At 49.3% G+C, this 20364-nt stretch overlaps 1 protein-coding gene across 3 annotated transcripts in view; it reads left to right on the top strand.

Moving 5' to 3' along the window:
* Positions 1 to 20364, top strand: part of RAPGEF1 (Rap guanine nucleotide exchange factor 1) — a 703893-nt gene that overhangs the window by 492050 nt on the left and 191479 nt on the right. The window contains exons 12-13 of one of the 3 annotated variants that reach the window (XM_085613927.1): positions 3441 to 3707; positions 7873 to 7965. The exons of 1 other annotated variant lie outside the window; for it this stretch is intronic. In XM_085613927.1, the coding sequence (XP_085470053.1) occupies positions 3441 to 3707; positions 7873 to 7965 (360 nt within the window). The remainder of the gene's footprint in view (positions 1 to 3440; positions 3708 to 7872; positions 7966 to 20364) is intronic. One more of the 3 variants, XM_085613929.1, reaches the window with a different exon arrangement.

Here is a 20364-nt window from a genome sequence, read left to right on the forward strand (position 1 = left end):
TCTGATGGATTGCGCCCTGCTCAGGCCGTTCAGTCAGGTTAGGCCCCTTGCTCCTTGCCTCTCCTGCCTGCCACTCTGCTGAGGTTCATTCACCCTCCTTGAATCCCTGCCTGTAAACATGCCCTGCCCGCCTGCTCCTCTACGGTTTATTCAGCACACACAACTTGCTCACTATATTTCATGCCTGGGCCTGTCTGGTCCATTCTCCTTTCCTTCATCTCTCTCCTTAGAGTTTTGCCTGTCATTTAGGTTTTTAGTTTTACTACATCCCAACTGTGTTTTTTGAATCCTTCTCATTATCACCTAAGGTGGATTCGTTCTCCCTCCCACCCTGTCTCTTAGGTTGCACATCACCCATCTGCCCGGGTGCAAACCGGACTGCCCCTCACACTCCTTAACTCTACATTCAGTCTGTCATACTCCGCTGGACTGTTTTCAGACCTCTGTCATCCCTCCTGTTACTAATGTGTGCTTGGCCTACCTACTGCTGAGGTGCATTTAGATCTTTTACTCCCAGGGTGCTGCATGTCCTGCCTACTCTGCTCCACTGAGCTGCTTTCAGACACCTGCTTTGTGTTGTTGTTTTTTACCACGCCTTTGCCTGCTAGGGTGTACTCTACCTCTTTACTCCATGGTTAATGATTGTCCTATGTCCATGTTCTTACCCTTACTAAGCTCCTATCTCTGTGTGCATATCGTCATGTTCTGCTAAAGCCTGTTCAGCTTGTTGCATGTCTGATCAGGCTAGCTTTGTGTTCAGTCTCCCTATAACCTTTACTCTCTCCATATCCTGTTTTCCACATCCTGCTGAGGTTCCTCCAGTCCTCCTCACATGGCCTCCTCGCATCTTGTCCGCCCCTCTCCAATAAAGCAAGGTGCACTCAGACTGCTAGCACATCTTGTGTATGCCACTACATCAAGGAGCACCAGTATTCTTACACCCCTCCCTGTCCGTCCTGTCTTCTATGCTAAGCTGTACTTGGTCTTTTTACGCCACTTCCTGAACTGTCCTGTCTGTCCCTGTCTGCTAAGGTGCACCTGGTCTGTTGAGGTATACATATGGTATTTCTATAGTGCAAACCTACCCAAAAGTAAGTGGAGCCTTGTACATGGTCAAAGGCAAGCTTGAAGTCAGAGTAATAGAAGAAGCTAAATTGTGGACGCATAATGCATTGTGATGGAGTGTTCTTTAAAGAGGTGAGTCTTCAACTCTAACCTAAATTGGAGCTGTGTTGGGGCGGTCCTGATGGAGACAGGAACGTTGTTCCAGATCCTGGGTGCATAGATAGGAATAGCCTGTTAGCTTATTTTTTCTTCCTTATACTTCTTAGTCTGCAGTCTGATTGTATCCTGGCTGCGTTTGTGCCAAGAACCACCAGAGAATGGTGAGCTTGTCTGCAGGATAAGCAGGGTTGTTGGTTGTGATGTAGCTTGTTTTGAAGATTGTGTGGGCTGGCAGCTGGGGCCACTGGAGTTCGATCAGGATGGGAGTGATGTGTTCATATATCTTCAGGCCCTGAATGACACATGCTGTAGCGTGAAGGATGCCCCAAAGAGGTGCCAGTGTGGAGTCTGGGAGTCCATGGAGTAGGACATTGCCACCATCCAGATGCAAGAGTGCAACAGTTTAAACAGCAGTTCTCAAGTCAATTTCTGGAAGAAATGGTTTCTTTCTTTAAAAAGAGAGATGGTACCAGGTCATCTTTGGGTTTTTGGAAATGTGTTCCTTAAGGGAGAAGTTGGTGTCCAGGGTTAATAAAAGTGATTTAACATTCAGTGAGAAGTTGTCAAGGTTCATGGCACTGAGTCGGGTTTGACTCTGTCTTGTTTGTGTTTGGGGAATAATAGGAAGTCCGTCTTGGTTGGGTTGAGCTTTAGGTAGGTGCTGATTGATGTGCAAGGCTACAACACTCGATGTATGTCCTGTCTATCCGTCTCTGCTAAGGTGCAGTCAGTCTGCGTACACTCATGGCCCTCTGTCCCTCTCTACTAAGGTGCACTCAGTCTGCCTACACTCCTGGCCCTTTGTCCCTCGCCACTAAGGTGCACTCAGTCTGCCTACACTCCTGGCCCTCTCTACTAAGGTGCGCTCAGTCTGCGTACACTCCTGGACCTCTGTCCCTCTACTAAGGTGCACTCCTTTTATGCTCCTACGAGACAACTGCGCTCCACGTCTCACCTCCTAGCCCAGGTTCCCGCTTCAAACGACAAAGGTTGGGTGGCTGCTTCCTTGCCCTGAAAGCTGCCCTGGCCTGGAATGCATTGCCATTTGCATTACCCAACACTCAAGACCCCACTGCTTCCAAGAAAAATCTGAAAACATTCCTCTTTGTTTAGCTCAACTCATCCTACCCCTCACTGCTTGCGCCGGGACACTCCGCGGAGTATCTGTGCGCACTATAAAATAAAATACAATAACATAACCCTCAGTCTGCCTACACTCTTGTCCCTCTCTACTAAGGTGCACTCAGTCTGCGTACACTCCTGGCCCTCTGTCCTCTCTGTCCATCTCTGCTAAGGTGCGCTCAGTCTGCCTACACTCCTGTCCCTCTCAACTAAGGTGCACTCAGTCTGTCTACACTCCTGACCCTTTGTCCTCTGTCCCTCTCTGCTAAGGTGCACTCAGTCTGCCTATACTCCCCTCCCTCTGTCCCTCTCTTCTAAGGTGCACTCAGTCTGCTTACACTCCCCTCCCTCTGTCCCTCTCTACTAAGGTGCATTCAGTCTGCCTACACTCCTGGCCCTCTGTCCTCTCTGTCCCTCTCTGCTAAGGTGCACTCAGTATGCCTACACTCCTGCCCTGGCTGCCTCTTTGTCTGGCTCCTCTCCTGCCCCTCTGTTGTGGCTGTCCCTCTGCCCTGGATACTCTCCTGCCCCTCTGCCCGAGCGGCCCGAGTGCCCCTCTGCCCCGGCTGTCCCTCTGCCCTGGCTGCCCCTCTGCCTGGCTACTCTCCTGCCTCTCTGTCCCTCTCGGCACTCAGTCTGCCTACAGTACTACTTCTCTCTCCCCTGCACCATCCGTACTCCCACAAGTCTGACTGGGTACCGTGAGCTCCCTGTCTGGGGCAAGAGATGCTCCTCCGGGGTTCTGAGCCTGCCTTCACCCCTGCTTCTCTCTCTCCTACACCATCCTTACCCCCACAGGTCTGCCGGGGTACCGTGCGCTCCCTGTCGGTGGAAAGAGATGCTCCTCCGGGGTGCTCACCCTGCCTACACCCCTGCTTCTCTCTCCCCTGCACCATCCTCACAAGTCTGTGACAAGGTACCATGCACTCACTGTCGGTGGCAAGAGATACAGGCCAAGACTTCCTCTGCCTGTCGCGCTGCACTGAGCGTGTTGTCTGACGTGATCTCATCCTAACAGCCTTTTCTTTTGTCTGTCTTTCCCCCTTTTCCGTTTCCTCCCCCCACTGCCTTCACCCTCCTACTCTGCCCTATAGTACAAATCTGTGTTCCGGTCTTACTCGCAGGACTTTGCCTCCCGGGGCCCAGCTTCTGCTCCTTCTCACCTGTCCTCTGCCACCTGCTGCTCGCCCCCTGTCCCTTCTGTCCGCCGGTCTGGGAGCCCCGGGCTGGCGGGGCCATCGCCGAGTGGCATGGATGAGCCTGCCGGCTCCCTCTCCTCCCAGGACAGCAGCTCTGGCGGGATGGCTGCTCTCTGCCTTGCTTCCCAGTCTTCCTTCTCTGACTCTCTCCAGACACCTGTGGTGAGAAACGCGGCGTGTTGTGGGGTGGAGTGGGTCCTTGTGACATCACGGCTGTGTGTTTCACGTTTGTGTGCTGTAATGACACGACTAGTCCTAGGTACAGCTCTTCCCACCATTCAGTGACAGAGACAGTTGGCATATAAAAGTGTCGATCAGTAAAAAGCGCATGCAGTGCCAATGCTGAGGCAGTGGGTATTAGTATTGTAGGCCTTGTGTGTGTGTGTGTGTACATCTCTGGCCCATAGATGACGTCCTTGGACAACCACTGTCCCTGGTACTGAGTGATGCATTACCCTACAAGGGTGTGCAGTAAACCGCTAGCAATAAATGGCTTGTGGTAGGCTGGTCTGTGATGGGGCTTAGTGGCTGCTGTGGTATTGTAGTGTCGCCGCAGGGGGCGCATGGTAAACCATACCCTGAGAAGGTGTGCACCCAGCAGATGAATGTGAATGTGCACTGATGCTTTGTTTCAGTCAAAATCAAGATGGCTGCCTGTAGATGCACTTGACAGCCTTGGGCAAGGCATAGGTCTTGAGTCTCCTTATGGAGAGGAACCTTCCGACTAGTTTTGACATGCTGCAGCAGACAGATTCTTGGTGTGCTAAAGCTGTGCAGTGCTTGAAGAAGTGCAGTGCTTGAAGAAGTGAGCTCAGCATGCTGCATATATATATATACTAGAGTGGGCTCCACAAGCTGCAGATCCAGAAGCAGTGCCGTCTGCACGGTGTGGGTTCAAAGAGGTGGACTCCGCATGCTGCATAAGAGGCTTATTCTGTATGCTGCAGATTTCGAAGACGTGAGGTCAGCCTGCTGCAGATGTAGGCGAGGGTGGCTATTCAGACTTCAGATCCAGGCGAGGAGGGCTACTCATGCTGCAAATTCAGAAGCATTTGTCTGCTTGTTAAGCAGCAGCTCCTTGTGCTGCAGCTGCATGAGATTTGCACTCTGTTTGGCAGCTTCAGGAGACTTGGTATCTGTGCAGCAGGAGGTGGAGGTTCTTTGTGCAGCCGATGCAGGAGATCTGGGCTCCTCCTGTTGCAGATAGAGGAGACCTGGGCTTTACCTGGTGCAAATAGAGGAGACCTGGGCTTTACCTGGTGCAGTTAGAGGAGACCTGGGCTTTACCTGGTGCAAATAGAGGAGACCTGGGCTTTACCTGGTGCAGTTAGAGGAGACCTGGGCTTTACTTGGTGCAAATAGAGGAGACCTGGGCTTTACCTGGTGCAGTTAGAGGAGAACTGGGCTTTACCTGGTGCCGATAGAGGAGACCTGGGCTTTACCTGGTGCAGTTAGAGGAGACCTGGGCTTTACCTGGTGCAGATTGAGGAGACCTGGGCTTTACCTGTTGCAGATTGAGGAGAATTGGGCTCTGCCTGCTTCATATTGAGGATAGCTGGACTCTGCCTGCTGCATATTGCTGAGACCTTAGCTCTGCCTGCTGCAGATTTAGGAGACTTGGGCTCTGCCTCCTGCAGATTGAGCAGGAGGGCAACCTGGGCCCTGGCCTGCTGCCAACGGAGACGACATGGGCTCTGCCTGCTGCCGACGGAGGCGACCTGGGCCCTGCCTACTGCCGAGACCTGGTGCAAATAGAGGAGACCTGGGCTTTACCTGGTGCAGTTAGATGAGACCTGGGCTTTACCTGGTGCCGATAGAGGAGACCTGGGATTTACCTGGTGCAGTTAGAGGACACCTGGGCTTTACCTGGTGCCGATAGAGGAGACCTGGGCTTTACCTGGTGCAGTTAGAGGAGACCTGGGCTTTACCTGGTGCAGATTGAGGAGACCTGGGCTTTACCTGTTGCAGATTGAGGAGAATTGGGCTCTGCCTGCTTCATATTGAGGATAGCTGGACTCTGCCTGCTGCATATTGCTGAGACCTTAGCTCTGCCTGCTGCAGTTTGAGGAGACTTGGGCTCTGCCTCCTGCAGTTTGAGGAGACTTGGGCTCTGCCTCCTGCAGTTTGAGGAGACTTGGGCTCTGCCTCCTGCAGTTTGAGGAGACTTGGGCTCTGCCTCCTGCAGATTGAGGCGACTTGGGCTCTGCCTGCTGCAGATTGAGGCGACTTGGGCTCTGCCTGCTGCAGATTGAGGAGACTTGGGCTCTGCCTCCTGCAGATTGACGAGACTTGGGCTCTGCCTGCTGCAGATTGACGAGACTTGGGCTCTGCCTGCTGCAGATTGACGAGACTTGGGCTCTGCCTGCTGCAGATTGACGAGACTTGGGCTCTGCCTGCTGCAGATTGACGAGACTTGGGCTCTGCCTGCTGCAGATTGAGGAGACTTGGGCTCTGCCTCCTGCAGATTGAGGAGACTTGGGCTCTGCCTCCTGCAGATTGAGGAGACTTGGGCTCTGCCTCCTGCAGATTGACGAGACTTGGGCTCTGCCAACTGCAGATTGAGGAGACTTGGGCTCTGCCAACTGCAGATTGAGGAGACTTGGGCTCTACCTGCTGCAGATTGAGGCGACCTGGTCTCTGCGTCCTCCAGATTGAGGCGACCTGGTCTCTGCCTCCTGCAGATTGAGGCGACCTGGTCTCTGCCTCCTGCAGATTGGGGCGACCTGGTCTCTGCCTCCTGCAGATTGAGGCGACCTGGTCTCTGCCTCCTGCAGATTGAGGCGACCTGGTCTCTGCCTCCTGCAGATTGAGGCGACCTGGTCTCTGCCTCTTGCAGATTGAGGCGACCTGGTCTCTGCCTCCTGCAGATTGAGGCGACCTGGTCTCTGCCTCCTGCAGCCGACGGAGGCGACCTGGTATCTGCCTCCTGCTGCCGACGGAGGCGACCTGGGCCCTGGCCTGCTGCCGACGGAGGCGACCTGGGCCCTGGCCTGCTGCCGACGGAGGCGACCTGGGCCCTGGCCTGCTGCCGACGGAGGCTACCTGGGCCATGGCCTGCTGCCGACGGAGGCGACCTGGGCCCTGGCCTGCTGCCGACGGAGGCGACCTGGGCCCTGGCCTGCTGCCGACGGAGGCGACCTGGGCCCTGGCCTGCTGCCGACGGAGGCGACCTGGGCCCTGGCCTGCTGCCGACGGAGGCGACCTGGGCCCTGGCCTGCTGCCGACGGAGGCGACCTGGGCCCTGGCCTGCTGCCGACGGAGGCGACGTGGGCCCTGGCTGCTGCCGACGGAGGCGACGTGGGCTCTGCCTGCTGCCGACGGAGGCGACGTGGGCTCTGCCTGCTGCCGACGGAGGCGACGTGGGCTCTGCCTGCTGCCGACGGAGGCGACGTGGGCTCTGCCTGCTGCCGACGGAGGCGACGTGGGCTCTGCCTGCTACCGACGGAGGCGACGTGGGCTCTGCCTGCTGCCGACGGAGGCGACGTGGGCTCTGCCTGCTGCCGACGGAGGCGACGTGGGCCCTGCCTGCTGCCGACGGAGGAGACGTGGGCTCTGCCTGCTGCAGATGGATGAAACCTGTCAGTGCTTGCTGCAGCTTGGCTTGTGGAGACTTGAATTCTGCATTCTGCGGATTGTGGCTGGGTGACCCTTGAGTGCCCCATGTAATAATACTTGGGCCCCTTTGAGCTGCAGCAACATTGTATATGATTTGAGCTTGGTGCACATAAGAGGAAGATTGTTTAGTTTTGGCTGGCTGCAGCAGCTTAAGACTGGTCTTTTTAACTATAACTGAGCCTGCTCCAACCAGTGGGCACCATGTGGCTCAGGCTCTGTACCTTAGGTTCATGGGGGACAGTGGGATGTAGAGGTATGTTAAAGATGCATTGGTCCTATAGGGCTTCCGAGTGAGTCACCATATTGGCCTCTACATCTTCAGTGCTGACTGTGCATGGATACAAAAGAGCACTGCAGACGCAGTAGCTTATGAGCCGTAGGAGAAGCCCAGGAGGTGGCAGACAGCAGTGTCTGGTGGATGAGAGAGCCAAGGTTTGAGAGCGTAGCCATGACTTCCACAGAAGGCGGACACTGGGTGTCTTAATCAGGTTGGTAACTTGAAGCTAGAAGGCAGTGCTGTCCTCGTTTGCGGCGCTGAGGCTCAGGGACCATATCTTGGGTGAGGGTGCAGTATAGAAATAGGTGTACAACACAGCATTGGGTGTGTGAGGGGGACTCACTATAAAGTGTGAGACCTGTGGGTTTAAAATGGAGCCCAGCCATTGAAGTGGTTGCCTGTCATGTTTTCCTTTAATCCTGTCTCTTCCCATAGAGTGAAAACGCCAGCGAGGAGGCAGGGGAGGGCGAATACGTCAATCTCTATTCCTCCAGCCAAAGCAATGGAGAGCTCCCTCACTCTGACGGAGTAAGTAGCGCGCAGGGTGAGGTGCTGGGGCCATCCAGGTTGCTTGGTGCATGCATGCTTCCTACAGGGCTGTGGTCGCTGACCCCTCTCTGCTGCTGCTGCTTTCCTGCTCTAAGCCAATGCTTCAGATGTGTTTGCTGTGAATTGAACTAAACGTACCTTAGTTCCGTGTGCACATCCCCCCTACACCCATCGATGGCCAGGCTTTGTTCATCAATTAGTTTGACATCCACTTTTCCCACTGATGGTGCAGGAGGTAAAGAAGTGCAAACAATTCCACACAACAAAGGTGCTCATAGCGTTGACATGGACCATTGTTTGCTCATGTGATGAGCACGCTGATCACCCCTTATTGGAAATTACCAGCATATCATGCCAACCTTTAACCGTGCCACGCAAGCATCCTCTATCCAAACATTGACCGGTGTGATGGACTGCCTCAGATTTCTCAAAGTTAATATAGTTTCACCTGCCATAGGAATACGACGAGCCTCTTAATTGTGATGCTGATCGCCCACATGACGTTGAAGTCTGTCTTCATTCAGAACACCAGTCATTTCCTAGGCGGTCGCGAAAACAGTCTCCTCACAGAGCGTACCTCCCAGGTGAGACAGCGAGGAAGGACTTGTCGCATGTCACTACCATAAACCCACATACACGTGGACGTTGAAATCTTGCTCACTTATAGAGGGTGTCATTAGTTTTGTTTGTTTCACTAGAAACAATTTGTGATAACAGGTGTTCCTGATTAAAGAACTGTTACCAATTATGCAAGAGCAGGGTTGTCTTGAGGGAACGTCTAACATTTATACCAAAGATTAATAAAACCGTGGAACCTGCCACATTTCTGATTGTATTACCCCCAAAGCCAACACCATAAAGGTGACCTCATGCAGTGGATGTTAAAAGCAGACCAGTTCTTTGCTTCCCAACATAAGGACTCCGAGTAACCAGTGTAGGAATTCAAAAACGATTGTTTAATGTGAAGAAATGTGTTCTTCTTAGCTCACTAGAGCAATGAGCTTCAAACTTGAAAAGCAGCACCTTAAACTTTCCTTGCAGATATCTCTCTGCCAGACATATGGAAGGTTGCAACTCGCTCTTCCATTCATAGTTTCACTAACATTACTGGGTGGAGGCTGTGGAAACACCGACAATACTAAGAAATCCATTTGCATGTAACTTGTACTTCAAAGTTCAGGCTGTTTGTGTGAATCTGTAATAGATTCATGCTATAAAAGAAACAAGTTCCTTATCTATAACAGTACTTCTGCAGCTTGAAGCCATTATGGATATACATCTGCCCCTCCCGCCATTCACATTGAATCAGGGTAACAAACCAATGTGCAGCAGAAGCTGTCAAATATGCTATGCTGCCTCACACTCCGTAAGGTTGGGGGAAAATGCTAAATTAGATGGGGTCTGTGGTGTGGGGAATTGGGGGTTTCAGGTTGAGATCAGTGTTTCAAAATACATCTATTGTCGATGCCCACCTCGTTCCATTTACTTAAAACCAAGATACTATTCTGAGCCCAGTCACTGGATGAGGGAGGTATGTAGGACATGTATATCTAGAAACAAGATACTATTCGGAGCCGTCACTGGATGATGGAGGTATGTAGGACATGTGAATCTAGCTGCAAGATACTACTCTGAGCCCAGCCACTGGATGATGGAGATATGTAGGACATGTGAATCTAGAAACCAGATACTATCCTGAGCCCAGTCAATGGATGATGGAGGTATGTAGGACATGTGAATCTAGCTGCAAGATACTATTCAGAGCCCAGTCACTGGATGATGGAGGTATGTAGGACATGTGAATCCAAAATCAAACTACAATTCTGAGCCCAGTAACTGGATGACGGAGGTATGTAGGTCATGTGAATCTAGAAACAAGATACTATTCTGAGCCCAGTCAATGGATGATGGAGGTATGCAGGACATGTGAATCTAGAAACAAGATACTATTCTAAGCCCAGTCACTGGATGATGGAGGTATGTAGTACATGTGAATCCAGAAACAAGATACTATTCGGAGCCGTCACTGGATGAGGGAGGTATGCAGGACATGTGAATCTAGAAACCAGATACTATCCTGAGCCCAGTCAATGGATGATGGAGGTATGCAGGAAATGTGAATCTAGAAACAAGATACTATTCTGAGCCCAGTCACTGGATGATGGAGGTATGTAGGACATGTGAATCCAGAATCAAACTACAATTCTGAACCCAGTAACTGGATGATGGAGGTATGTAGGTCATGTGAATCTAGAAACAAGATACTATCCTAAGCCCATGCAATGAATGATGGAGGTATGTAGGAAATGTGAATCTAGAAACAAGATACTATTCTGAGCCCAGTCACTGGATGAGGGAGGTATGTAGGACATGTGAATCCAGAAACCAGATACTGGATGATGGAGGTATGTAGGACATGTGAATCTAGATGCAAGATACTATTTTGACCCAGTCACTGGATGATGGAGATATGCAGGACATGTGAATCTAGAAACAAGATACTATTCTGAGCACAGTCACTGGATGACGGAGGTATGTAGGACATGTGAATCTAGATGCAAAATACTATTCTGACCCAGTCACTGGATGATGGAGATATGCAGGACATGGGAATCTAGAAACCAGATACTATCCTGAGCCCAGTCAATGTATGATGGAGGTATGCAGGAAATGTGAATCTAGAAACAAGATACTATCCTAAGCCCAGGCAATGGATGATGGAGGTATGTAGGACACATGAATCTAGAAACAAGATACTATTCTGAGCCCAGTCAATGGATGATGGAGGTATGTAGTGTGAGAAGTTGGCCTGATATGTAGTGCTCACTATTCTAGTGATCACTGTGTATCATTCCAAACGACCCTTATTGATGATTGGTTGTAAGTCAACCTTATAGACCAGCTATCCTAGTAGCGTGGATACGAGCAGTCTTAGGCTAAACTCTAGAGGGCGTGTTAAGCCAGCTGTTTACCATCACATATACCCCTTGAACACCAAGTGAAAGGACACCACACAAGTTGTTATGAAAATAAAAGGATATTTATTTATAACAAGACTACCCTGGCTCTTTATGAGTCAGGGAGCTAAGCACACTACAAAACTCTTAGGAAAATACTTCAGTTGCACAATTTACACAAATGCCCGAGGGGCACGAGAAACCATCTACACTAACAGTGAAATGCGAATGGTTAGAGTCTGGAGGTACTGATTCCGGAGTGTTCCGATCAGTGGGACTAAACGAAAAAGGAACTGGACACTTGTAGAGCGAACCTGCGATGGAGCACCGAGATGCTCGAGTTACCTAGCCCGGAGGCTGCGGCTGCGTGAAGTTCGGCAAGATGTCGGGAGTCCTCGTGTAGTCTCAGGAGCCTGAAAGAAGAAGTTGCTGGCAGGCGACCAGTGACGATGTTCAGAGCGATCCAAGCCTGGATCGGTGATGAAGGAAACCTGAAAGCAGAGGGGACTCAGTTCTCAACCGCTAGCCAGCGATCGTGTGGGTACCAGGGGGGTACCGGCTGAAGTCACCTCGACCAGGTGAGTGGGTGACGTCGGACTCGGCTGTTCCTCGGACCAGGAGGCGCGGCGGCGACCAGGATGGAGGGCGAGCTGTCCCACGAAGGTGTCTGCTGTCGATGATGCTGGGCCCAGGAAGGGGCAGCGGATCTTGGCAGTGGCAACCCAAGCGGGGGAGTCAAGATGGCGTCGGGAGTGGACCAGGAGGGTCCGTGGTACTCCTCTGTTGAAGGGGAGCAAGAGCCAGTCTGGAGCAACCAGACCGGTGATGCAAATAATCTTGGAGCGTCGTGAAGAGGGCCACAAGCCGGTCGGCAAGTGGTCGGACAACGCTGGGAACAGCAAGAAGCGGAAGGGCCCCCACGCAGATCTCGTGGATGCTGGGGAGACAGACTTCGATGCTGGAGCTGCTCAGGGTTTAGGGCTTCTCAAACCCTAGGTGCACTCACTCGAGGGTCCCTCGGTGGGCGTGCTAGATAAGCGTCGTGCAGGTTCTGAAGATAGCCGGTCCCGCAGGTCTCGTCACACCTACGACTCTCAGCTGGGCTGATGAGGTAGGTAAAAGGTCAGAGATGGCAGGGAACTCGGGTCTCGTCGAGCTGGGCAGTCTTGATCCGTAGGAGACGTACAGCAAACCGCAAGCGCTTAGGTGGTGCCTGCTGGTGCAGGGTGGCTACTCCTTAGCCACAAGGGAGAGTCTTCAGAAATAGTCAAGAGTTCCTTTCGTGGAAAGTGGTTCGTGATTCGGAGTTACCCGATTATCTGATTATCCAATTTGGGAAGGGGACTCGCTCCTACCTTTATTCTAAGAAAAGGGGCTGGCCCGTGACTAGGTTCTACCTATGGGTGGAGCCAGGAGGGGGGTGGTTACACCCCTATCCTTTGTCCGGCTTCGCGCCAGCTCAGGGGCTGGTGTGCCCCCGAAACTGGTTTGAGCCGGGCTATGCACAGTGAGCACCGGGGTGCCACTTGCAATCACCTTCCTTTCAGCCCTGCCTACCTGGGATACACAAACCCTGTCTGGGATGGTGCTAACACCGCCCTCGACAGGAAACCCTTTGTCCAAGCTCCCCTTGCTGGAAGGTCCCCCAGCAGCAGGAGGTCAGACTTGTGTCTGGTGGCAGCATCCATTTTGTGATGCTGAGGCTTGAGTCAACTTTAACCGGGGTTCAAGGTTACTTCCATGTCGTGTCCCTCTAAAAGGGGGGAATGCTAACCCCGTCGCCAGGACTGACGAGGGGTTCGTATTCCCATTCGTATGACACCTTACTCGACATGTGTAGGTGATGTGATGCCAAAGTTAGCAAATAACCGCTAGGATTATAATGCATTACAAGTAGTTGGCCCGCGTCACCATGGAACGGCTATTAGGACTTGGTTCCGCAAGCCGTCGACGGGCTCAGCTCGCGCCAGAGCACCGTCCCACATGATTCCCTGCACTCTGCCTTCAGGATTGATAAGGCCTGCTATAGGAGTGACTGATAGGAATCCATGTGTCCATTTTAGGGTTTAGGTGTAGGAATACTACACCTACAGCAACGGGTGATTACACCACGTGGCCCCAGCTGTCGTGCAGCCAGTTGTGTCAGATTTGGGCGGCCATTCCAGGGGTGGCATAATACATGCTTCAGCCCCTGGTAGGCCCTGGGTACACCGATGCCCTGGATACCTGTGGTATGCTGAGACAGGGACTGACAAGGCGGCCCAGTTCCAATTAGTGGATGCACCTAATGTACATGTGTGTTAATTTCGAGAGAGAACAGCTAGGCTGTGGGTCTGATTGGCAGGCCCACGGCCGGAGAAAGTCGTAAACCAATGAAGCAAAAGCAAAAAAATCTGGGTGATCATAGGATTGCAGACCCTACTCTCCTACATGTAGGACATGTGAATCCAGAATCAAACTACAATTCTGAGCCCAGTAACTGGATGATGGAGGTATGTAGGTCATGTGAATCTAGAAACAAGATACTATCCTAAGCCCAGGCAATGGATGATGGAGGTATGTAGGACATGTGACTCTAGAAACAAGATACTATCCTAAGCCCAGGCAATGGATGATGGAGGTATGTAGGACATGTGAATCTAGAAACAAGATACTATTCTGAGCCCAGTCAATGGATGATGGAGGTATGCAGGACATGTGAATCTAGAAACAAGATACTGGATGATGGAGGTATGTAGGACATGTGAATCCAGAAACAAGATACTGGATGATGGAGGTATGTAGGACATGTGAATCTAGCTGCAAGATACTACTCTGAGCCCAGCCACTGGATGATGGTGGTATGTAGGACATGTGAATCCAGAAACCAGATACTGGATGATGGAGGTATGTAGGACATGTGAATCTAGCTGCAAGATACTACTCTGAGCCCAGCCACTGGATGATGGAGGTATGTAGGACATGTGAATCCAGAAACCAGATACTATCCTGAACCCAGTCAAGGGGTGATGGAGGTATGTAGGACATGTGAATCTAGAAACAAGATACTATTCTGAGCCCAGTCACTGGATGAGGGAGGTATGTAGGATATGTGAATCTAGAAACAAGATACTATCCTGAGCCAAGTCACTGGATGAGGGAGGTATGCAGGACATGTGAATCCAGAAACAAGATACTGGATGATGGAGGTATGTAGGACATGTGAATCTAGATGCAAGATACTATTCTGAGCCCAGTGACTGGATGACGGAGGTATGTAGGACATGTGAATCTAGAAACAAGATACTATTCTGAGCCCAGTCACTGGATGCTGGAGGTATGCAGGACATGTGAATCCAGAAACCAGATACTATTCTGAGCCCAGTCACTGGATGAGGGAGGTATGCAGGACATGTGAATCTAGAAACAAGATACTATTCTGAGCCCAGTCACTGAATGAGGGAGGTATGCAGGACATGTGAATGCAGAAACAAGATACTATTCTGAGCCCAGTCACTGAATGAGGGAGGTATGCAGGACATGTGAATGCAGAAACCAGATACTATTCTGAGCCCAGTCACTGGACGAGGGAGGTATGTAGGACATGTGAATCCAGAAACAAGATACTGGATGATGGAGGTATGCAGGACATGTGAATCCAGAAACAAGATACTATTCTGAGCCCAGTCACTGGATGATGGAGGTATGTAGGACATGTGAATCTAGAAACAAGATACTATTCTGAGCCCAGTCACTGAATGAGGGAGGTATGCAGGACATGTGAATCTAGAAACCAGATACTGGATGATGGAGGTATGTAGGACATGTGAATCTAGATGCAAGATACTATTTTGACCCAGTCACTGGATGATGGAGATATGCAGGACATGTGAATCTAGAAACAAGATACTATTCTGAGCACAGTCACTGGATGACGGAGGTATGTAGGACATGTGAATCTAGATGCAAGATACTATTCTGACCCAGTCACTGGATGATGGAGATATGCAGGACATGTGAATCTAGAAACAAGAAACTATTCTGAGCCCAGTCACTGGATGAGGGAGGTATGCAGGACATGTGAATCCAGAAACCAGATACTATCCTGAACCCAGTCAAGGGGTGATGGAGGTATGTAGGACATGTTAATCTAGAAACAAGATACTATTCTGAGCCTAGTCACTGGATGAGGGAGATCTAGGACATGTGAATCTAGAAACAAGATACTATCCTGAGCCCAGTCACTGGATGAGGGAGGTATGTAGGACATGTGAATCAAGAAACAAACTACAATTCTGAGCCCAGTCACTGTATGAGGGAGGTATGTAGGACATGTGAATCTAGAAACAAGATACTATTCTGAGCCGAGTCACTGGATGAGGGAGGTATGCAGGACATGTGAATCTAGAAACAAGATACCATTCTGAGCCCAGTCACTGGATGAGGGAGGTATGCAGGACATGTGAATCTAGAAACAAGATACTGGATGATGGAGGTATGTAGGACATGTGAATCTAGATGCAAGATACTATTCTGAGCCCAGTCACTGGATGAGGGAGGTATGTACGATATGTGAATCCAGAAACCAGATACTGGATGATGGAGGTATGTAGGACATGTGAATCTAGATGCAAGATACTATTCTGACCCAGTCACTGGACGAGGGAGGTATGCAGGACATGTGAATCTAGAAACCAGATACTGGATGATGGAGGTATGTAGGACATGTGAATCTAGATGCAAGATACTATTCTGACCCAGTCACTGGATGAGGGAGGTATGCAGGACATGTGAATCTAGAAACAAGATACCATTCTGAGCCCAGTCACTGGATGAGGGAGGTATGCAGGACATGTGAATCTAGAAACAAGATACTGGATGATGGAGGTATGTAGGACATGTGAATCTAGATGCAAGATACTATTCTGAGCCCAGTCACTGGATGAGGGAGGTATGTACGATATGTGAATCCAGAAACCAGATACTGGATGATGGAGGTATGTAGGACATGTGAATCTAGATGCAAGATACTATTCTGACCCAGTCACTGGACGAGGGAGGTATGCAGGACATGTGAATCTAGAAACCAGATACTGGATGATGGAGGTATGTAGGACATGTGAATCTAGATGCAAGATACTATTTTGACCCAGTCACTGGATGATGGAGATATGCAGGACATGTGAATCTAGAAACAAGATACTATTCTGAGCACAGTCACTGGATGACGGAGGTATGTAGGACATGTGAATCTAGATGCAAGATACTATTCTGACCCAGTCACTGGATGATGGAGATATGCAGGACATGTGAATCTAGAAACAAGATACTATTCTGAGCCCAGTCACTGGATGAGGGAGGTATGCAGGACATGTGAATCCAGAAACCAGATACTATCCTGAACCCAGTCAAGGGGTGATAGAGGTATGTAGGACATGTTAATCTAGAAACAAGATACTATTCTGAGCCTAGTCACTGGATGAGGGAGATCTAGGACATGTGAATCTAGAAACAAGATACTATCCTGAGCCCAGTCACTGGATGAGGGAGGTATGTAGGACATGTGAATCAAGAAACAAACTACAATTCTGAGCCCAGTCACTGTATGAGGGAGGTATGTAGGACATGTGAATCTAGAAACAAGATACTATTCTGAGCCGAGTCACTGGATGAGGGAGGTATGTAGGACATGTGAATCTAGAAACAAGATACCATTCTGAGCCCAGTCACTGGATGAGGGAGGTATGCAGGACATGTGAATCTAGAAACAAGATACTATTCTGAGCCCAGTCAAGGGGTGATGGAGGTATGTAGGACATGTTAATCTAGAAACAAGATACTATTCTGAGCCTAGTCACTGGATGAGGGAGATCTAGGACATGTGAATCTAGAAACAAGATACTATCCTGAGCCCAGTCACTGGATGAGGGAGGTATGTAGGACATGTGAATCTAGAAACAAGATACTATTCTGAGCCGAGTAACTGGATGAGGGAGGTATGTAGGACATGTGAATCTAGATGCAAGATACTATTCTGACCCAGTCACTGGATGACGGAGGTATGTAGGACATGTGAATCTAGATGCAAGATACTATTCTGACCCAGTCACTGGATGATGGAGATATGCAGGACATGTGAATCCAGAAACCAGATACTATCCTGAACCCAGTCAAGGGGTGATAGAGGTATGTAGGACATGTTAATCTAGAAACAAGATACTATTCTGAGCCTAGTCACTGGATGAGGGAGATCTAGGACATGTGAATCTAGAAACAAGATACTATCCTGAGCCCAGTCACTGGATGAGGGAGGTATGTAGGACATGTGAATCAAGAAACAAACTACAATTCTGAGCCCAGTCACTGTATGAGGGAGGTATGTAGGACATGTGAATCTAGAAACAAGATACTATTCTGAGCCCAGTCAAGGGGTGATGGAGGTATGTAGGACATGTTAATCTAGAAACAAGATACTATTCTGAGCCTAGTCACTGGATGAGGGAGGTATGCAGGACATGTGAATCTAGAAACAAGATACCATTCTGAGCCCAGTCACTGGATGAGGGAGGTATGCAGGACATGTGAATCTAGAAACAAGATACTGGATGATGGAGGTATGTAGGACATGTGAATCTAGATGCAAGATACTATTCTGAGCCCAGTCACTGGATGAGGGAGGTATGTACGATATGTGAATCCAGAAACCAGATACTGGATGATGGAGGTATGTAGGACATGTGAATCTAGATGCAAGATACTATTCTGACCCAGTCACTGGACGAGGGAGGTATGCAGGACATGTGAATCTAGAAACCAGATACTGGATGATGGAGGTATGTAGGACATGTGAATCTAGATGCAAGATACTATTTTGACCCAGTCACTGGATGATGGAGATATGCAGGACATGTGAATCTAGAAACAAGATACTATTCTGAGCACAGTCACTGGATGACGGAGGTATGTAGGACATGTGAATCTAGATGCAAGATACTATTCTGACCCAGTCACTGGATGATGGAGATATGCAGGACATGTGAATCTAGAAACAAGATACTATTCTGAGCCCAGTCACTGGATGAGGGAGGTATGCAGGACATGTGAATCCAGAAACCAGATACTATCCTGAACCCAGTCAAGGGGTGATAGAGGTATGTAGGACATGTTAATCTAGAAACAAGATACTATTCTGAGCCTAGTCACTGGATGAGGGAGATCTAGGACATGTGAATCTAGAAACAAGATACTATCCTGAGCCCAGTCACTGGATGAGGGAGGTATGTAGGACATGTGAATCTAGAAACAAGATACTATTCTGAGCCGAGTCACTGGATGAGGGAGGTATGCAGGACATGTGAATCTAGAAACAAGATACTATTCTGAGCCCAGTCAAGGGGTGATGGAGGTATGTAGGACATGTTAATCTAGAAACAAGATACTATTCTGAGCCTAGTCACTGGATGAGGGAGATCTAGGACATGTGAATCTAGAAACAAGATACTATCCTGAGCCCAGTCACTGGATGAGGGAGGTATGTAGGACATGTGAATCTAGAAACAAGATACTATTCTGAGCCGAGTCACTGGATGAGGGAGGTATGCAGGACATGTGAATCTAGAAACAAGATACTATTCTGAGCCCAGTCAAGGGGTGATGGAGGTATGTAGGACATGTTAATCTAGAAACAAGATACTATTCTGAGCCTAGTCACTGGATGAGGGAGATCTAGGACATGTGAATCTAGAAACAAGATACTATCCTGAGCCCAGTCACTGGATGAGGGAGGTATGTAGGACATGTGAATCTAGAAACAAGATACTATTCTGAGCCGAGTAACTGGATGAGGGAGGTATGTAGGACATGTGAATCTAGATGCAAGATACTATTCTGACCCAGTCACTGGATGACGGAGGTATGTAGGACATGTGAATCTAGATGCAAGATACTATTCTGACCCAGTCACTGGATGATGGAGATATGCAGGACATGTGAATCCAGAAACCAGATACTATCCTGAACCCAGTCAAGGGGTGATAGAGGTATGTAGGACATGTTAATCTAGAAACAAGATACTATTCTGAGCCTAGTCACTGGATGAGGGAGATCTAGGACATGTGAATCTAGAAACAAGATACTATCCTGAGCCCAGTCACTGGATGAGGGAGGTATGTAGGACATGTGATTCAAGAAACAAACTACAATTCTGAGCCCAGTCACTGTATGAGGGAGGTATGTAGGACATGTGAATCTAGAAACAAGATACTATTCTGAGCCGAGTCACTGGATGAGGGAGGTATGCAGGACATGTGAATCTAGAAACAAGATACTATTCTGAGCCCAGTCAAGGGGTGATGGAGGTATGTAGGACATGTTAATCTAGAAACAAGATACTATTCTGAGCCTAGTCACTGGATGAGGGAGATCTAGGACATGTGAATCTAGAAACAAGATACTATCCTGAGCCCAGTCACTGGATGAGGGAGGTATGTAGGACATGTGAATCTAGAAACAAGATACTATTCTGAGCCGAGTCACTGGATGAGGGAGGTATGTAGGACATGTGAATCTAGATGCAAGATACTATTCTGAACCCAGTCAAGGGGTGATGGAGGTATGTAGGACATGTTAATCTAGAAACAAGATACTATTCTGAGCCTAGTCACTGGATGAGGGAGATCTAGGACATGTGAATCTAGAAACAAGATACTATCCTGAGCCCAGTCACTGGATGAGGGAGGTATGTAGGACATGTGAATCTAGAAACAAGATACTATTCTGAGCCGAGTAACTGGATGAGGGAGGTATGTAGGACATGTGAATCTAGAAACAAGATACTATTCTGAGCCGAGTCACTGGATGAGGGAGGTATGCAGGACATGTGAATCTAGAAACAAGATACTATTCTGAGCCCAGTCACTGGATGAGGGAGGTATGCAGGACATGTGAATCTAGAAACAAGATACTGGATGATGGAGGTATGTAGGACATGTGAATCTAGATGCAAGATACTATTCTGAGCCCAGTCACTGGATGAGGGAGGTATGTACGATATGTGAATCCAGAAACCAGATACTGGATGATGGAGGTATGTAGGACATGTGAATCTAGATGCAAGATACTATTCTGACCCAGTCACTGGACGAGGGAGGTATGCAGGACATGTGAATCTAGAAACCAGATACTGGATGATGGAGGTATGTAGGACATGTGAATCTAGATGCAAGATACTATTTTGACCCAGTCACTGGATGATGGAGATATGCAGGACATGTGAATCTAGAAACAAGATACTATTCTGAGCACAGTCACTGGATGACGGAGGTATGTAGGACATGTGAATCTAGATGCAAGATACTATTCTGACCCAGTCACTGGATGATGGAGATATGCAGGACATGTGAATCTAGAAACAAGATACTATTCTGAGCCCAGTCACTGGATG

The sequence above is a fragment of the Triturus cristatus genome, chromosome 1_2 (genome assembly GCF_964204655.1).
Source record: "Triturus cristatus chromosome 1_2, aTriCri1.1, whole genome shotgun sequence".
NCBI lineage: Eukaryota > Metazoa > Chordata > Amphibia > Caudata > Salamandridae > Triturus > Triturus cristatus.